The following is a 16,824-nucleotide window of genomic DNA, read 5'->3' as shown; positions in this document are numbered from 1 at the left end:
GTGCTGAGAGATTATTTGAAGTTTCTGAGTGTTTGAGAATTTATTCATCAGCATTTGATGACTAATGGAATATTTGGGAAAAATGGCTACAGATATATAGGAAACTCAAGAACATGAAAACAAGGCGATATTAACTTTTACAGGAAATTGTAAGAGGAAGGACATAGAGCTACAACTTGACTCAACAGTGAAAGGTTTTGCATAGTCTCTTTAACTATCAGTAGTCTACATTTCTTATTTAATTGGTTATTGATTGAATAAAAACTGATTCTCTCTATGTTGAGAAGAAATGGCAAACGAGCATCTTATTCTGAGAAATGGAAGCCAAAACCAGGAGAAACTGCCAGAAGGGCTGAGCGTGGCTGCCTCAGAGCCAGGCTTTGCTGCTTTTTATCAAGCTGTTTTGATACTATTCTTTTTTTTTTTTTCAAAATGTATCTATATCACTCTGATAAAAAGTAAAAGGACTGCAGAATTATCAGACAGAGCGGGAGCTAGAACTGCGCGGGCTCCCAAGAAAGCAGGTGGCCTCCGGTACAGCCCGGTCCCCGGCGCTTCAAGCCCCTGCAGCGGAGCCCCTGCCCCCGCTGCCCAGAGAAGAGCGTGGGGCCCTCAGGTTCCCAACAGACCCCCGCAGCCTGCACCTCCCCCTCCTCTGACTCCTTCCCTGCTTCCCCATCTTTGCCGCGGGGAAGGCACTTAAAACCCATCCACTCTACTGTCACATTCTTAAATTTACGGAAACTGTTACCATCTATTATTACCACTCGGCTTCCTTTTTCACTCAAAATTATCGTTTCTAAAAAATATAAACTTTAAACATAAAAATGAGAAAAATCGCCCAGTGGACCCCCATGTAGCCTCACGCCCCTTCACCCAAACCAGCTCTGCCCCCGCCGGCCGTGCTCCCTCACCTGTGAGGATAGCAAAGCAAACCAAGCAAACCCTTTTCACCCTCAAATATTTTACCGTATGTCTCCGCAATACGGGGAACCTTTAAAAGACACAGAGCAGCGGTACCACGAGCACCGCGAGGTGACGACCGTTGTCCCAATCTCCGGGCACTGCTCCTCTCTTCCGCTGTTCCTCCCTCCTCTCTCTTTCTCATTTGCTGGTGTGACTTTGGACCCAAGTAAGAGGGTCCGTAAGCTGCACTTACTTGATATGTCTCTTGCATCTCTCTCTTTGTTTAAAGCTTTATTGATTTATTCTAGAGTGAGAGAGAGCAAGCCAGGGGGAGAGGCAGAGGGCAGAGAACCGCAAGCAGACGCCCCGCTGAGCACTGAACCTGCTGACCAGGGGCTCGATCTCCCGACCTTGAGAATACCACCTGAGCCGAAATCAGGAGTCAGATGTTTAACCGACTGAGCCACCCCGGTGCCCCTGCATCTCTTAGAATGATAGCTCTCCCTCCATACCCCTCCCCTGCAATGTGTTACAAGGAAGCCAGATAATGTGTCCTGTGCACTTTCTCACTTGGATTTTGCTGATGGAATGCCTGGCACCACCTGTAAACTGACAGGAATTCAGGTTCGGTTTCTTCACTGGCAAGACTATCCCTTAGGTGATGCTGTGATATTTTATCACAAGGTACACATGTCTGCTTGTCTCTGTTTTTGTGAAAAAGAGACATTCTAAGTCCATCATTCATTCTGTTTATTTGCGGGAATACTTCGATGAAGACAAGCTTCAATTGGTAGGATACGTACTGGGCTCTTCTTAGGACTTGGTTCTTAAGCCCTTGCAATGGTGGCCAATATGGTGTTTCTGTTTAATATCATTGGAAAATCAAAGACTCAGCCCTATTTGATGTGTTTCAGCCCACTGCCATGGATAGTCACTGTGCCCCACCTGTGGCCCGTGAGAAGGTGCTAATAACCTTGACAGCTTCCTTGCCCTCTGGAGTGACAAAGTGATGTGGGGTTAACACGTACATATCCTCTCTCAACTTGGAATCTGCTGTTTCTACAGGAAAGCCTGGTTCTTCCAATGACATGGCATTTAGAGACAAGTCTGGGTTCCCTGGAGTTTCGTTTGTACCAAGTTTGTTCTTTCAAGGCCTTTGCCATAGACAGAGCTCCCCTGGTCCTCCTAGCTCTGGTTCAGAGCCCCATTCCCCTTAGCTAGGCTAAGGGGTCTTACTTCTGCATTTCCCTTCTCCAGAGCTAAAATCCCCAGTTCTCAGTGACACCAACATGACCGTTCATTTGCTTATCCCACTCTAAACACACATGTAACCTGTAAGAGTGATCCTGGCATCTTGTGGACATCTGCCTCAGCCACAGACGTACGGGTCCATCTCCACAGGCAAGGGGAACAGAAGCAGAAATGAACTATTGGGACGACACCAAAAAGAAAAGATTCTGTACAGTGAAGGAAACCTCCAGCAAAAAGAAAAGGCCACCTACCAAACTGGAGAGGATATCAGCAAATGACAAATACAGTAAGGGTTTCGATCCAAAATACATAGAGAACTTGTGTAACTCAGTACTGAAAAACAATCCAATTCAAAATGGGCAAACAATCTGAACAGACATTTTCTCAAAGAAGACGTCCAGATGGCCAACAGACATGTGAAAAGAGGTTCAACGTTCCCCACATCAGGAAAATGCAAATCAGAACCTGTCAGAATGGCTAGAATCAAAAAGACAAGAAATAACAAGTGTTGGAGAGGGTGCGGTAGAGAGGGAAAAAGAGAAACCCGATGCCTGTTGGTGAGAAGGTGAACCGGTACAGCCACGGCAGAGAACAGTAGGGAGGTTCCTCCAAAAAAATCAATAAATAAAAATAGAAATACCATAGGGTCCAGTAGTTTCCCTGTGAGGTGTTTCCCCAAAGGAAATGAAGACTCTAATTTGAAAAGATACGTGCGGCCCTCTGCTTATGGTGGCACTCTCTACAACAGGCAGCTATGGAAGCGGCCCGAGTGTCCACGGACACACGACGGGATAACAATGGTGCATACGTGTCATGGAATGCTACTCAACCACAAAAAGAAAGAGATCTTGCCATTTGTGACAACATGGATGGATCTAGAGGGCACGGTGCTGAGTGAGATATGTCAGAGCAAGATCAATAGCATACAATTTCACTTGTATGTGGAGTCCTAAAATCAAAGCAAACAAGCAAAAAACACACTCATGAATACAGAGAACAGGGCGCCTGGGTAGCTCAGTCGTTAAGCATCTGCCCTCAGCTCAGGTCATGAGCCCAGCATCCTGGGATCGAGCCCCGCGTCAGGCCCCCTGCTCGGCAGAAATCCTGCTTCTCCCTCCAGCCTGCTTCTCCCTCTCCACTTCCCTGCTTGTTTTCCCTCTCGCTGTGTCTCTCTCTGACAAATACATACATAATATCTTAAAAACATAAATAAATACAGAGAACAGACTGACGGTTGCCAGAGGGGAGAGGGGTGGGGAGCGGTGAAACAGGTAAAGGGCATTATGGGCCACAAAACTCCACGTAGAAAACACGTCAGTCGGGGAGACGGAATGCCGTCGGTAACACTGTCATCACCTTGCACGGTGACAGACGGCGACGGCACTCTGGAGCTGAGCACAGAGCATGCAGAGGATTACGGAACCGCCGTGCTGTGCGCCTGCGACAAGCAGAGCACCGGCTGCGGACTGTGCTTCCACAACGATAAAGACCCAAACTCAAAAGACAAAGGCAGCTGCCACAGGCCCTTTCAATGTGGTCATGAAACCAATTGCGTCTACATTTTGGTCCATTTTATTTTCAATATTTTGGAATGCTTCCCAAGTTTAATTTTAATACTATGGGAAATATTTACCTGGCTCCAGAGTCAGATCTGACCATTAACTCTTTTTCTGAGAAGTCAAGGCTCCGTCCTGTCGCCTCTGCCCTTTCCCCTGTTGACGGATCCAATTTTACCGTCACTCCTTGAACTTGTGGAAATAAAGGACACACAGGATGTACGTGTCGATATGTTTGTGTGTATATATATTTCCATCCCTTCTTTTTTAGGCAAATGTAGCCTATTTTACACATTTTTCTTCACATTGCCTTTTCCATTTCACGGCGCATCTGACGTAATTCTGTAGTGCTGTGGAGAGAGGCTTCGGGTCCCTTTTCACACCTGCATAGCACGTCGTCCTGTGAAGCGACTCACACAGCTTCCTTTGGATGATCATTTGAGTTCGCTCCCATTTTGCTATTACAAATACTGCTGCAATTAGTATCTTTTGCAATTTCTTTTCAGATCTTTGCCAGGGTGCCTTTGGAATGGGCACTGCCAGGTTAAAGGCTAAACACATGTGCAGTTTGACTGGGGATCGCTAGACCCTCCGTGGGGCCATGTCTGCCGCGTGCCCACCTGCACCGCAGATGGTGCCGCTCTCCCCAGAGCACGGCCAACAATTTGGGGGATCTTTGTCAACCTACTAGTTGAGAAATTGTATTATGGTGCACGTTTAATTTGCATTTCTCTGTTACAAGTGGAGTTGGCCAACTTTTATAGTTTTGTTTTTTCAACTTTTTATAGGTTAAGAGCTATTTGCAGCTCTTTTTCTGTGGACTTTCATTTATCTCCCTTGCCCATCTTTATATGGAGTTTTTTTCTTTTCAGAAGTTCTATCTATATAAGGATATTAACTCTTTGTGCTGTAAGTTGCAATTATTTTTCCCAATTTATATTTGTTTTTCCATTGATTCTTCTGGGTTCTTTAGATATTTAATCATTTCATCTACAAATAGAAAGAAAAAAAACCCCAAAACCTACTTCACTATATTTTCATGCCTAACAGATTTGTATTGTCCGTTTGCTGATACCTCCAACACAATTCACAAGGTATACAAGGTAGTAAGCATCCTTGTCCTATTTCTAACTTCACAGGGAGTGCCTTTAGTGTTTCCCTATTAATTAAGTTCTGCCTTAGGACTAAGACATTTATATTTTATTGTGTTTGGGAAATATCAGTAGCAATGTCTACTTTATGAAGGTCATTTTAATTTTATTTTCAGCATGAATGGATGTCTAGGCTTTGAGACAGAAAGTCCTGTTGACCTTCTGTCAGATGCTCGCTGGGCTGGGGACAAGGAGTTCCATCCTAGAGACGCTTTGGATACGGGACTCTCTGCAAACCCTTTCGGTCTCTTCTATTGCATTGAGGTCCTATATGTTCCCAAGGGTTCTCAGCCAAGTAGTAAGAAACTAAGTAACCCCAAAGAGCTGACTCCCCTTTCTCTTAATATGGAAGAAAAATTTGTTTCAAGCCAAGTTTCGGTGCCCACTGGTAAGATCTGGAGTTGGTTCCTGCTGTGGCCTCCGGGCAGCACTGAGCGGCCGCCGTCCCCAATACCTGCGCTGCTCTCCTGCTTCCTTCCGCTGCAAGCCCATGTTGCCCTCCTTATGGGGGCCTCCACTCCCATGTCTTGTCTTCCCACAATGTGTTCTACTCCACAGGACGGCGCTGCCCCCTCCTCTCCTGACCTCTCCTCTCCTCTCCTCTCCAGGAAATCCCTGGACTCCTGGCACCGTCCCTGCCTGGAATGGCCCCTCTGGCACCCGTTGCTCCATTCCACACCCGCACTTCCCTTCTTACAGTCGGCTGTACCTGAGACCTTCTCCCTGACGTCCTGTGGTCCCTCCCAGGTGAGACCTATGGCCTCCCTTTACACCTGATGCTGGGATCACGGATTCCTCGGCCCAGTGACCTTGGCTGCTGAGCACGTGCTATTGGGGTGTCTCAGCAGTCCCTCCTCAGACCCAGCAAGCGCGAGCTCTTGAGCCATCTCAGAGGTGAGCGCGTCAGGACGAGGTAATTTCAGGCTCCAGCACCGCACCGCGGTCCTGCGCCCAATGCCAGGGTTCCCTAGTCGTCAGCCCCCGCTCCATATGATGACTGGTCGGATCTTCTCTGTCTCGCGGTTTCTCAGGTGCAGAGCACAGTTACTCACTCACCCTGAGGGTGTTATCCGTCTGCAGGTCCCTGGGACGCACACGTGAACACCAAAACGCTCGTGGCTTACATTCTCATCTACCTTGTGAAGAAGCCGTGCCTGTTGTCTCGTTCTTACTACCGTAAGGGCTCTTCCAGCTTCCCCTGCTGAGCTCGACCTACTAGGTGCTCCGGGTGTCACGGACATCAGAGCAGCACCACGGGGCCACCCCCTGGCCAGGTGGGGGAAACAAACACGACAAGACGAATACATTACATCAATCACATGGTGACAGGAAACAGCAGAACCAGGACCCAGAGAGCGATGGGGGTGAGCTTCCTAAAAGAGGGCCCAGAGAAGACCGCAGGAAGCCCAGAGGTCTGAGGAAGCGAGGGTGAGCCCTGGGACGGCCGGGCTCCCAGGGAGGACAGCAGGCGCAGGGCCCAGGCATGGGGGACACCAGAACAGCCTTACGGTAAGTGTGACCTCCCTGAGCCCACAGCGTCACCACCACTGAGGCACGCAGAATCCCAAGAGGAGCGAAGACTCACCTGGATCTTGTACCTTGCAGGAAACTGGGGTCCCCTCCCTGGTGAGATGCCTTCAGAGCGTCACAGAGCGACGCCCCCTTCCCAGCTTACTCCCCTCTTAGAGCATTTCTCAACCTGGAGGGACACAGACTTGGAGCCTCGTGCAGGGGGATGGGCCCACTGACGTCTCGGAGGCGTAAGACCCCCATGGCAGGCCATTTCAAAAGCACAAGGTGACCTTCTCAAACGATATCCACATTTGCATCAAATAATGGAAATAGTAGCGTATCTCCTAATGGAGATAAAAGGCGGCTTTTAGTTCCCATGGGCAAATGCTGTTTTGACAGGGGAGAGGGCTCCTCGCTTTTCTGTGTCTTAAGATACTTTCGAGTCAATTAGGAAAAATTAAGTACTTTATAAATGTGTCATAATTCAGAGTCCTAAAAGACCACAATCCGTTTAACGGAATTTTTATTGTATGGTCATATATATGACCAAACTTCTAAGGAAATACATTCCAACCATTCCATCTCTGAAAATAAAATTAGTTTTTGGTTTCCAGGGAAAGCCCTGGCAATCCGTAGAGGCTGCTCGGGCTGCTGAGCCATCTGGGCTGACATTCAGCTTTCCTACCTTTCTCCTGTGATCCTGGTAGGCTTTCTCCCAGCTGCGCTGCAGGCTCTCGCTGCCACAGGGAAGAGCTGGCCGGGAGGCTCTTCGCATCTCCAACAGCCAAAACAGCTGCTCCCTTCCACCAGCCGCCAGCACGATCTGCAGGGGGTTGTGTTTGCTGGGTCAGCGGACCGTTGTCATGGCGTCCAAGCCTAGGAGGAAAGAAAGGGCAAGAAGACGTCCTAGCACAGGAGAACTGAAGATCCTTCTGCTCTAAAGGGCATTTTCTCCACAGATCTGAGATAGCTTCGTGATGCCATCGTGATGCGCTCTGCTCAGCTCCCCCGACTCGTGGAAAAGGGCAGAGTTTCTTCTCCAGCTGAGCTTCCCCTTCCCAGCCTCCCGTCTTCTCCTGCTTCCTTCCTTCCCTCTTCTCTCATTCCTTCTCCCCTTCCTGCCTGCAGCCCTCTCCCTTGCGCCTCCTATCTTTGAAGAACTTTTAATAATTTGGACAACTCCAAATATTTTTATTTGCAGCTTAGGTGGGAGATCTTCATTTTTTTTTCAATTGTCTTGAGGATTAGGTACAGAAAGTTTTAGTCATTTTAAGCCGTTCCTCTCTCTGTGGACTTATCTGGCTGGGATGGGTTTTCTGGGAGGCTGATGAACGGACAGTGGTGCCAGACTGTCTGTGGAGCTGTTCGTCTTTGTCAAAATCATAGGCCTCATTTCAAGATGGCATGATTAAAGGAACTGACTAATGATGAAATAGCAATATTATTCTCATTTCAGGTTGCTGGTCTGACATCTCGCCACACTCACCCCAGAAACATGGTATACGGAATTCGTGATTCAGGGCTCACTGTTGAGCTGCTTGTCAGGAAACAGAACACAACAGAAAAGAGGCATTTTATGAAAAATTGTGTTCTGTATATTAGCACGACTCAGTGGCTGTCAGTCTGAAAGAGAATTAGCTAAGCCTAAATTGAATCAGACTTTGGAAAAATAAGATATGAATAAAATTAGAATATGACTTTCTCCTGTCTGGTGTTAGGTGGCTGAGGTATTGTGGACTGAGCTGGTTCCAGAGCTCTACAGAAGTGGGCAGAAGACTTTGCAGCTGCTAAGATTGCTGATGTACTGACAGTTTAAAAGTTGGGTTTTTCTTTTTTTTTTTTAAGATTTTATTTATTTATTTGATAGACAGAGATCACAAGCAGGCAGAGAGAGAGGAGGAAGCAGGCTCCCCGCTGAGCAGAGAGCCCGATGCAGGGCTCTAGCCCAGGACCCTGAGATCATGACCTGAGCTAAAGGCAGAAGCTTAACCCACTAAGCCACCCAGGCACCCCTAAAAGTTGGGTATTTAAAAATGAGTTCATCTTAGTTCACAAGTAGGAAATTATGCACATACAGTAGAAGGTAGATGTAAGAATTACTGCCTGAAAAATACATATGGCGCCTTGAGACATGAGGCTTTATTAAGATTTCTTAGCCTATCAAATCTACATGTCATATTCCTCTGAATATATAAAGAAAGAAAGTACATGATAATGATAAATAAATAATTTTCTCTACCCAGTTATTGTCATTGATCAGGCCCAATATTCAATAGATGCTCAAGGAAACCGTACGGTTAATGACGTCGTGGTATTGATGATGACGATTTCCAAGATTTGTTTGTTCGGACTGCGGGGCTGGGTCTGTATGTTTCTTTTTCTTTACCCAAAGCCTGTCTGCCGCACACGCTGGCAAATCCCTGGCCAGTCAGCCGAGGAGGGGAGGCATCGCTCTGCCCAGCCCGTTCCTGCTCAGGATAGACCAGGGATGGGGGGCAAAGTAGAAACCGGCCGGAATAAATGAGCTGAAAGGCTCTCCGGGCTTTCTTCTGCACTGCCGTGCTCACGGCAGTGACAACAGACACTATTATTACTGCACCTTGTGCGGTGGGTCTGCGCACGTGGGAGTTTTGCCGCTGTGCTTCCCCTCATTTATGTTTACTCTTAAAAAAAAAAGATTTTATTTAATTACTTGACAGAGAGAGCACAAACAGGGGAGCAGCAGGCAGAGGGAGAGGCAGACTCCCAGCGGAACGAGGAGCCCCACGTGGGGCTCAATCCCGGACCCTCCGACCACGACCTGAGCCGACGGCAGCCGCTTCGCAGCCTGAGCCACCCAGGCGCCCCGTTCACGTTTACGCTTAATAACTAACATTGTATCTAATTAACATCTGTATCCGACTTGATATCTGACCTGATGGTGGGGTCCCACAGCAGAGGATCTGGGGAAACTAGACGTACCCCACACCAAACCAGAAAGATTACTCTCAGCAGCATGGTACACCCACCAACCCAGGCTCCAACGGAGTTTGGTTCTTAACATATTCTTCTTTTTCTAAATATGTCTTTGTTTTAGAGAGAGGGAGAAAGAGTATGCACGTGTGCAGGGTGGGGACGGGGGAAGGAAGACAGGGAGAGGGAGAGAGAGAATCTGGAAGCAGACACCCCACAGAACGTGGAGCCAAGCCCACAACACTGAGGCCGTGACTTGAGCAGAAATCAAGAGCTGGGTGGTCAGCGACTGAGGCCCCCAGCCTTGCGGTTTCCTCATATTCTTAGCACGATGAGATCAGAAAAATCAGCCAGCTGGAAACTCCTTGCACTCTGTCCTGAGGAAATAATCGGAAACATTGACAAGGATTTATGCACAGCAAAGAATTACTCATAAAAGTAGAAAATTGGGAAGCCTGGAGTTTAATTAATAGTGTCCATGTCAGTTTCTACTGATGTTCTTTTTTCTGTTCAGAGATTCAAATCACAATATCAGTTTCTATTTTGTGAATTTTTAAGTAAAGAAGTGTTTTTTTTTTTAAGATTTTATTTATTCATTTGACAGAGATCACAAGTAGGCAGAGAGGCAGGCAGAGAGAGAGAGAGGAGGAAGCAGGCTCCCTACTGAGCAGAGAGCCTGACGCGGGGCTCAATCCCAGGACCCGGATCCCGGGATCATGACCTGAGCCGAAGGCAGAGGCTTTAACCCACGGAGCCACGCAGGCGCCCCAAAGTAAAGAACTTTTTTATCTTGAGCTAGGTTTGAATGCTTAATATTACACAGTTTCTGTTTATACTTTGTACAAAGTAACCCTATTTTGATTCGCTCATTCTGACAATACTGTATGCTCAGCCAGCCTTAATCATTATTGGCTCAATGTTGACTTGAGTATTGGGTTTATTAGGAATACTTTGAACTGGTGACTCCCTGAATATGTGAAGGCTATTAGTACAGTTGGTTATTACATTGTATGTAATACCTGCTACAAAGTATTTGTGAAGTTATCTATGTTAATTCAACTCCTAATATTCCTAATTCTTGTATGTGTCTTGTGACTATAACCTGAAGTTCGAACTTTGGTTTTTATGTCCCCTGCTCTCCCACAAAGGCAGTGAGACCAAAACGAAGAAACAGGCCTCATTCTTATTCCACAGCACTGAGTAGTTTGAAAACCATCTCAAATGACTTCAGATGAATTCAGCTTTTGGGGGGCAAATATTGCTTCACACGAAGGCGTTTCCAGAGCCGTCTGGTGAGTGTGGGTCCCTGGAGAACCCTGAACAAAGGACTGGGATACGTGCTTTCAGGAAGGGTGGCCTGGGCTACTCTCCTCCTAGTGAAAACAACAGAAAATCCTGGGTATTGCCTTAGGAATAAACCTTTCCCCCAAAGCAGCCACCAAATTACTGCAGAGCAGGGAACAGAGTGGGGGAAGGTTCCTGGAGCCCAAACTCACATTGCTTAGGCAGCCCGAACACCCTCAAATAGTGCAATGGGCTCATAGTCCTGGGCTGACCATGTCTCAAGGGGCCGAGGAAAAGGGAGGTCCCTGACCTTCCCAGCAGCCCCAGACTCTCCTGGGGTCTCAGGGGCGTAAGCGTCTTGCCAAGTGAATGGCCCACGACTGGACGGAGCCGAAACCTCAGAACAGATTCCCAGGACCAACAGACACCGCAGAGTCATGAGACACAGATCACAGGAAGGCTACCCTTCCTGTGTTTCAAGGGGGGAAAGGCAAAATTGGAAATATCTGCAGGGTACAGAAACCACAAAAAATCATCCGTCCAGGAGGACCATTTACAGAATATGCAAAATTTGACCGTATGCTGAGCTGTAAAAAAGTCTCCACAAGTTTCAAAAGGCAACATTCATGCAGGTAGCGTGGGCAGAAGAACGGAGCTAGGAATTAGCCACAGAAGGTAACTAGGAATCCCCTGTACTTGGAAACTGAGCCAGGCAATTCTACGGTCAGGGGTGGGACACGGATGTCCCTTTGACCTTCCAGAGGAGCTCTCAGAATGAGCGGACACTCCTGTTGGGGCTATGGTTACCATTTGGTAAAGTCGGGGCCACCTTCGCCTTACTCACCTGAGAAGGTTCGAGGGGGCTTAATGGGGCCTGCTCTGGGGATGCTCTCAGGGAGTCCACAGAGGACAAGCGACACACAGGAACGAGGAGGGTCACGGCTGGGGGAGAGCCGCAGCTGTGGCCATGGAGGCGGAGGCCACACTTGTAACAACAGCACAGCCGGTTGTTAGTGGGTGTGGCTGGAAGCCTGACAACCCAAGAAAGCAGAGACAAAACAGTTCCTCGTACAGTTGGTAACAGTCAGGAATGTCCACCCAGCCCGGAGCACATCTTGGAAAAGCTGACTTGTTGTCGGTGGGGAATGAAGTGATTTTTAACTTTTAAAATGGATTTTATCATATTTGTGTGGCTGATTTAAAAAAAAAAATACAGTTTTTACTTATTTATTTATTTGACAGAGAGAGTATGAGTGGGGGCAGAGGGAGAGGAGCCTGTTTCTCCCCTCCGAGCAGAGAGCCTGATGCAGGACTTGACCTCAGGACCCTGGGATCATGACCCAAACGGAGGGCACACGCGTCACCGACTGAGCCACTCGGGTGCCCCTGTGCGGTGCATTTTGTAAAACTCGATTTGATGTGCATGTTGGGCCTTGCTCACCCCACTTAGAGCCCACGGCTTCCTCCCAGCGGCTGCTCTGTCACCATGAACTTGGAGAACTCACAGACCGGTAACAGGTAACTCCGTCCCACCCCCCACGCCGATGTCACCTGTGAGGTGAACAAGCCACTCTTTGGCCTCAGCGTCAGGCTGTGCCCCTGGGTTCGCTCCCTAGGCCTGTGGCATCGCCAGCCCCACACTGTCCACATTGTGTCTGGCCATGCGGTGTGCCCGCTGTCAGGGGGCCTCAGCGCGGGAAAATACTGAGCCCCGGAACTGTCCAGGGCCGCGGAGTGTTCCTGGCAAGAACATCTGGGAAGGATCTCATGGAGCCTTCTTTGGCCTTCTGCCCTCTCCCACACCAGGGAGCAGAGAGCTGATTTGGACTTTCAGTCTGCTTTTGCTCAGAAAGTCAGGCAAAGCTGACCCCACGGGGCCACGGCACCAAGTCCCCACCAAGGAAGGGCACGGGCCTGCGCGCTCAGATGGGCACAGAGCTGGGCGCTGGGGGGGGGGGGTTCCTGTGCCCCACAGACTCTCCTGTTTGCAAGAGTGCCCTGTCTGCCCAGGATCTCCAGCCCAGTGTGCTGATTATCTAGCAGCTACTTGTCACTTGCTGTGGGTCCTCAAGTCTGTCATCTGCAGGGCAGGGTCCCTCCCTGGGGGTGAGGGGTCTGGGGAACGGGTGTGGCCGAACAGAGCAACCCCTGGAAGAGAGCCGCCTTCCATGGCCCACCAGGAGGCTGCGGGGAATGCCTGGCCCCCCTGGGTGGCTGCCACATCTCCAGGTCCTTGAAGTCTGGGCTCTGCAGAGTCACAGACAGGGTATATGAAGCTCAGAGCCTGGGAGACCCTGTCCTGGGAACCCTCCAGATGCCCGAGCACCTCAGGAGCCCTGGGGGGATGGTGGAAGGCCCCTAGGCTCTCTTGCTGCCATTTTATTGTATTTATATTTATTTAAGTGGGGGGGTTGTGCTGCAGACCCCTGCTGAGTGAGGCACCAGAGCCAAGGACCCAGAGATCCCAGAGATCTATCTAGACCGGAGCTCAAACCACCCACAAATCACCCAGACACCTTCATTGCTGCCATTTTAATGTAGATGTGACTCTAAAATAATTAAACCATTTTCTGGGTGCCTGGGTGGCTCAGTGGGTTAAGGCCTCTGCCTTTAGCTCAGGTCATGATCCCAGGGTCTGGGATCAAGCCCCGCATCGGGCTCTCTGCTCAGCAGGGAGCCTGCTTCCCTTCCTCTCTCTGCCTGCTTGTGATCTCTGTCTGTCAAATAAATAAATAAAATATTTAAAAGAATAAATAAAATAAAATAATTAAACCATTTTCTCCATCATAAAAACCAAGAAGCAGTCCGTGTCTCTTCAGCAACACATCCTTCCTTTCAAGAGAAAGGAGAAAATGCAACTGAAAAAACAGAGCTCACCCTCTCCTCCAATTCTGAAGGAAGATGGCCTTGAGGCAGGGGAGCCCTCCCCCGCCCAGCAAGGGACAGCTTGAGCTTCTGGTGGGGCATTGTCCCTGTGGGGCCATGACTTCCTGGCGTGTGTGTTCAGGTGACCAGAAGGAGGCTGTGAACGGGGGCTTCATCTCTCGGTGACAGCGGAGCCTTCCCTTGGGCACAACTTATCATGGATAATGTGACCTCCCCCAGGTGGTTTGGGTGGTGAGCTGTCTGCTGGTGATGGAGTTTTGGAATATAGATGAGGTTCACTGGGGTGAGGTCCAGAGCCAGCAGCCAAGAGGGAATTCTCGAAAAGTCTTTGGTGTGAACAGGCGGCTTATTAGAGCGCAGGGTAGGACCCGTGGGTGGAAAGACTGGGGTTGTGAGGGGCGGCTGACTAGGTACAGTGGGGTTGGGGGAGGGAAGGAACAGGGAGGTTTCAAGAGGATTTTTGGATGTTAAAAGAAGACTTACAGGACACCGGAGGCCTTGCCATTGTTAAGCTAAGGTTGTCCTTCCTTCTAGTAAGGCATTACGTGAAGACCCTTGGGAGCTTCCTGGAGGAATGTCATACACATCCCAGCCAGGGGGGCAGTTGTGGGGTGTCAGCTTCTGCTTTGTCCTCAGCCCGCCTTCTACTCCCTCATCAAGATCTTTAGGGTCACGCTGCCATGCTCTGAGCTCCCTAACATGGAAGTGTTCTGCTTGCTCTGGGTGACAGGACAATCACTGAGTCATTAGAATCTGGAAATCATGGGGCGCCTGGGGGACTCAGGCATTAAGCATCTCCCTTCAGCTCAGGTCAGGATCCCAGGGTCCTGGGATCAAGACCCACATCCGGCTCTCTGCTCAGCAGGGAGCCTGCTTCCTCCTCTCTCTCTGCCTGCCTCTCTGCCTCCTTGTGATCTCTGTCTCTCTCTGTCAAATAAATAAATAAAATCTTTAAAAAACAAAAACTGAGACCCCAGTCTCCCTCTTCAGACCGGCTTCCTCTTCCCTACCGTTTATCACTTCATTCAGAGTAAGCTGACATGGCACTTAAGCTTCTCCCAGGAAAAAACTGAGTTTTAAATGAGAGAGTGCTCTGCAGCCATCTTACCCTTGGGCCAGCGACACTCCTGGGTTGCTGACCGTTTGCAGATAGGAGTGGTTGTGGACAGGAGGACACCCAGATCCAGTGAGTAGTCAGACCCACGCTTCCAACCTTACAAGGAAGGCCCGGACGGTGTGGAGACAGAGCTGGTCCCCAGGTGTTCTGATTCTTGGTCCAGGGATGCTCCCCTCTGCTTTGACCTTTGTGGTTGTGATGTGTTGGTGATGCACCTGGAGTGGTTCCACAAGAATTCACCTCCCTTTGCAGACATCATAATAAATGACTGGTTTCAAGGACATGAAGTCAGAAGTGTTAAAAACCAAAGTTCAACTTAATGAATTGGAAGATCTAATTGGTTTTATTCAGCGACTCACGAATCAGACAGCTACCGTCCAGCAGACGGACAGGAAATCTGGGGAGCTGTGTGAGACAGAAAGCTGTTACAGGCAGAAACAAATGGACAAGGAAGTTATCAGCGAAGGAAAAGAAAGGATTGTTTTGAGCGAGGTCACGTTCCTTCGGGGAAGGGGAAGGGTCTTCAGGCAGCCTTGCAGGTGGAAACAATACCTAAATCTTGGTTTGCTGGGGCCTGGGTGGGGTAGGTAGGCAGTTGGGTGTCCAGCTCTTGGTTTCGGCTCAGGTCCTGATCTCAGAGCTGTGGGATGGAGGGTGGCGTCGGGCCCCACACTCAGTGGGAGTCTGCTGGAGATTCTCTCTCTCCCCTGCCCTTCCCCCCATTCACGCGCACTCACTCTCTCTCTCTCAAATAAATAAATATTTTTTAAAAAATCTTGGCTTGCTGTCCGTGGGGCGAGTGACTCCATTTTGGACCTGCTGTTCCGTTTTTAACAATCCCTCCCTCATACTCAGCTGACGGCGGATGTGGTCAGAATTCGAGGCGCTGGTGCCACCCTGAGCTCCAGCTTGGCAGTCCTCAGCATCATTGACCTCCTGTGACTTTCACACTCAGGCTCACACGTCTAAGTTGGCCACGTGTTTCATTCTTTTTCTGATCTTCCCACCTCAGGGAGATAATTTGCCTGGTGGTTATCAGCTGTGAAGATGCAATTAAAGATTTTGAGAGAACACAACATGCCAGGGAGACTGCTATGATGGCACAGGGTCCCTCCCAACATCTGGAGCGCACCCAGAGTCATGGTTCTCAGGACTCAAACCGATGAATATTTTTAAAAGTCAAAGAAAGACCCCATAGAAGGGGTCATGTGTTAGAGCCAGTAGCCTGCTCAGTGATTCTAGTAATGGAGTTTCTACTACCCCAGAAGTGTCCCTCCAGGTGCACAGGTGACATCGCCTACAACAGATACCTCCTTTTCGGCTGAAAGGTAACCAGGGCCTAGTCACGTATCAAGAAATACCTGGAACAGAGAGTCTAAGGGTCTTGGGGTGGGGGTGGGAGGTGGCTTTTGCCTTGGCACCAGAGTCTGTAACACTTTCAAGACCCAAGTTCCTGATCATGGCTTCATTTACGTTTACTCCCAACTAGGGAAGGAGGGACCTGCCAGAGGAGTGAAGGCTGAATAGAGAAAGCCTCCTTGAAAGTCCTTTCTCATCAACAATGCAAATTCAGGCCTTTCGATGGCGGAGGCGTCCCTGTGTCTGTGAACACTTAGGTGCACCGTCAGATCACTAAGAGGCATTGGTGGGGTCTGCCCCAGCCGTGTAGGTATTCACTGGTCCAAGAAGAACGATAATCACCACAGACAGAGATAAATCCTGTCGGGGCACAGACCACTCCTGCGGAGGTGGGGCTGTTAACGGACAGATTAGGGTTTCTAGCGACAAACCCAGCAATCGGAAAAGTCCTTAGCAATAGCCCGGGAGAGGTGGGGGACGGCAGTACTAGAACTGGAAGTACTAGTACTTCCAGCCCAGTACTAGAGTAAAGGAAAGACAGAATAGAAGGAAGGGTTTCATGCTCAGGTCACAGGGTGGGGGTTTCCAACCAGTGTCTGGGGCAGAAGCAGTCCCGGTGGGTGCTGGCTGCCTCTCTCCCCGCCAGGTTGGCTCTGAGTCTTCCAGCAGCTGTGGGGGACCGGGAGTCAGGTGGGGTCTTCCTCAGCCGGGAGATGCATGCCCAAGGCTTGCTGCCTGTGGCACAGCAGCAGCGTCAGGGGGCAGGAGCCAGGGAGAAGGCGTGGCACCGCCCCTTCCGAGGGGATTCAACGACAGTCCTTTCCAGTAACTCCGCATCGGAAGGGTGGAG

General features: G+C 49.4%; 1 protein-coding gene across 2 annotated transcripts in view; it reads right to left on the bottom strand.

Moving 5' to 3' along the window:
- Nucleotides 1-11,560, bottom strand: part of CFAP97D2 (CFAP97 domain containing 2) — a 17,606-nt gene extending 6,046 nt beyond the window's left edge. The window contains exons 1-2 of one of the 2 annotated variants that reach the window (XM_059377438.1): nt 11,457-11,560; nt 7,062-7,252 (exon numbers count right to left, since the gene is read on the bottom strand). In XM_059377438.1, the coding sequence (XP_059233421.1) occupies nt 7,062-7,151 (90 nt within the window). In that variant the 5' untranslated portion in view covers nt 7,152-7,252; nt 11,457-11,560. Of the gene's footprint in view, nt 1-7,061; nt 7,488-11,456 lie in introns of those variants that run through there. The other variant, XM_059377439.1, reaches the window with a different exon arrangement.
- Nucleotides 11,561-16,824: the final 5,264 nt, after the last annotated feature.

Source organism: Mustela nigripes, chromosome 15 (assembly GCF_022355385.1).
Source record: "Mustela nigripes isolate SB6536 chromosome 15, MUSNIG.SB6536, whole genome shotgun sequence".
Classification (NCBI taxonomy): Eukaryota; Metazoa; Chordata; class Mammalia; order Carnivora; family Mustelidae; genus Mustela; species Mustela nigripes.
The sequence above is the reverse complement of the archived record's forward strand: the minus strand, read 5'-3'. Positions and strand labels throughout refer to the sequence as shown.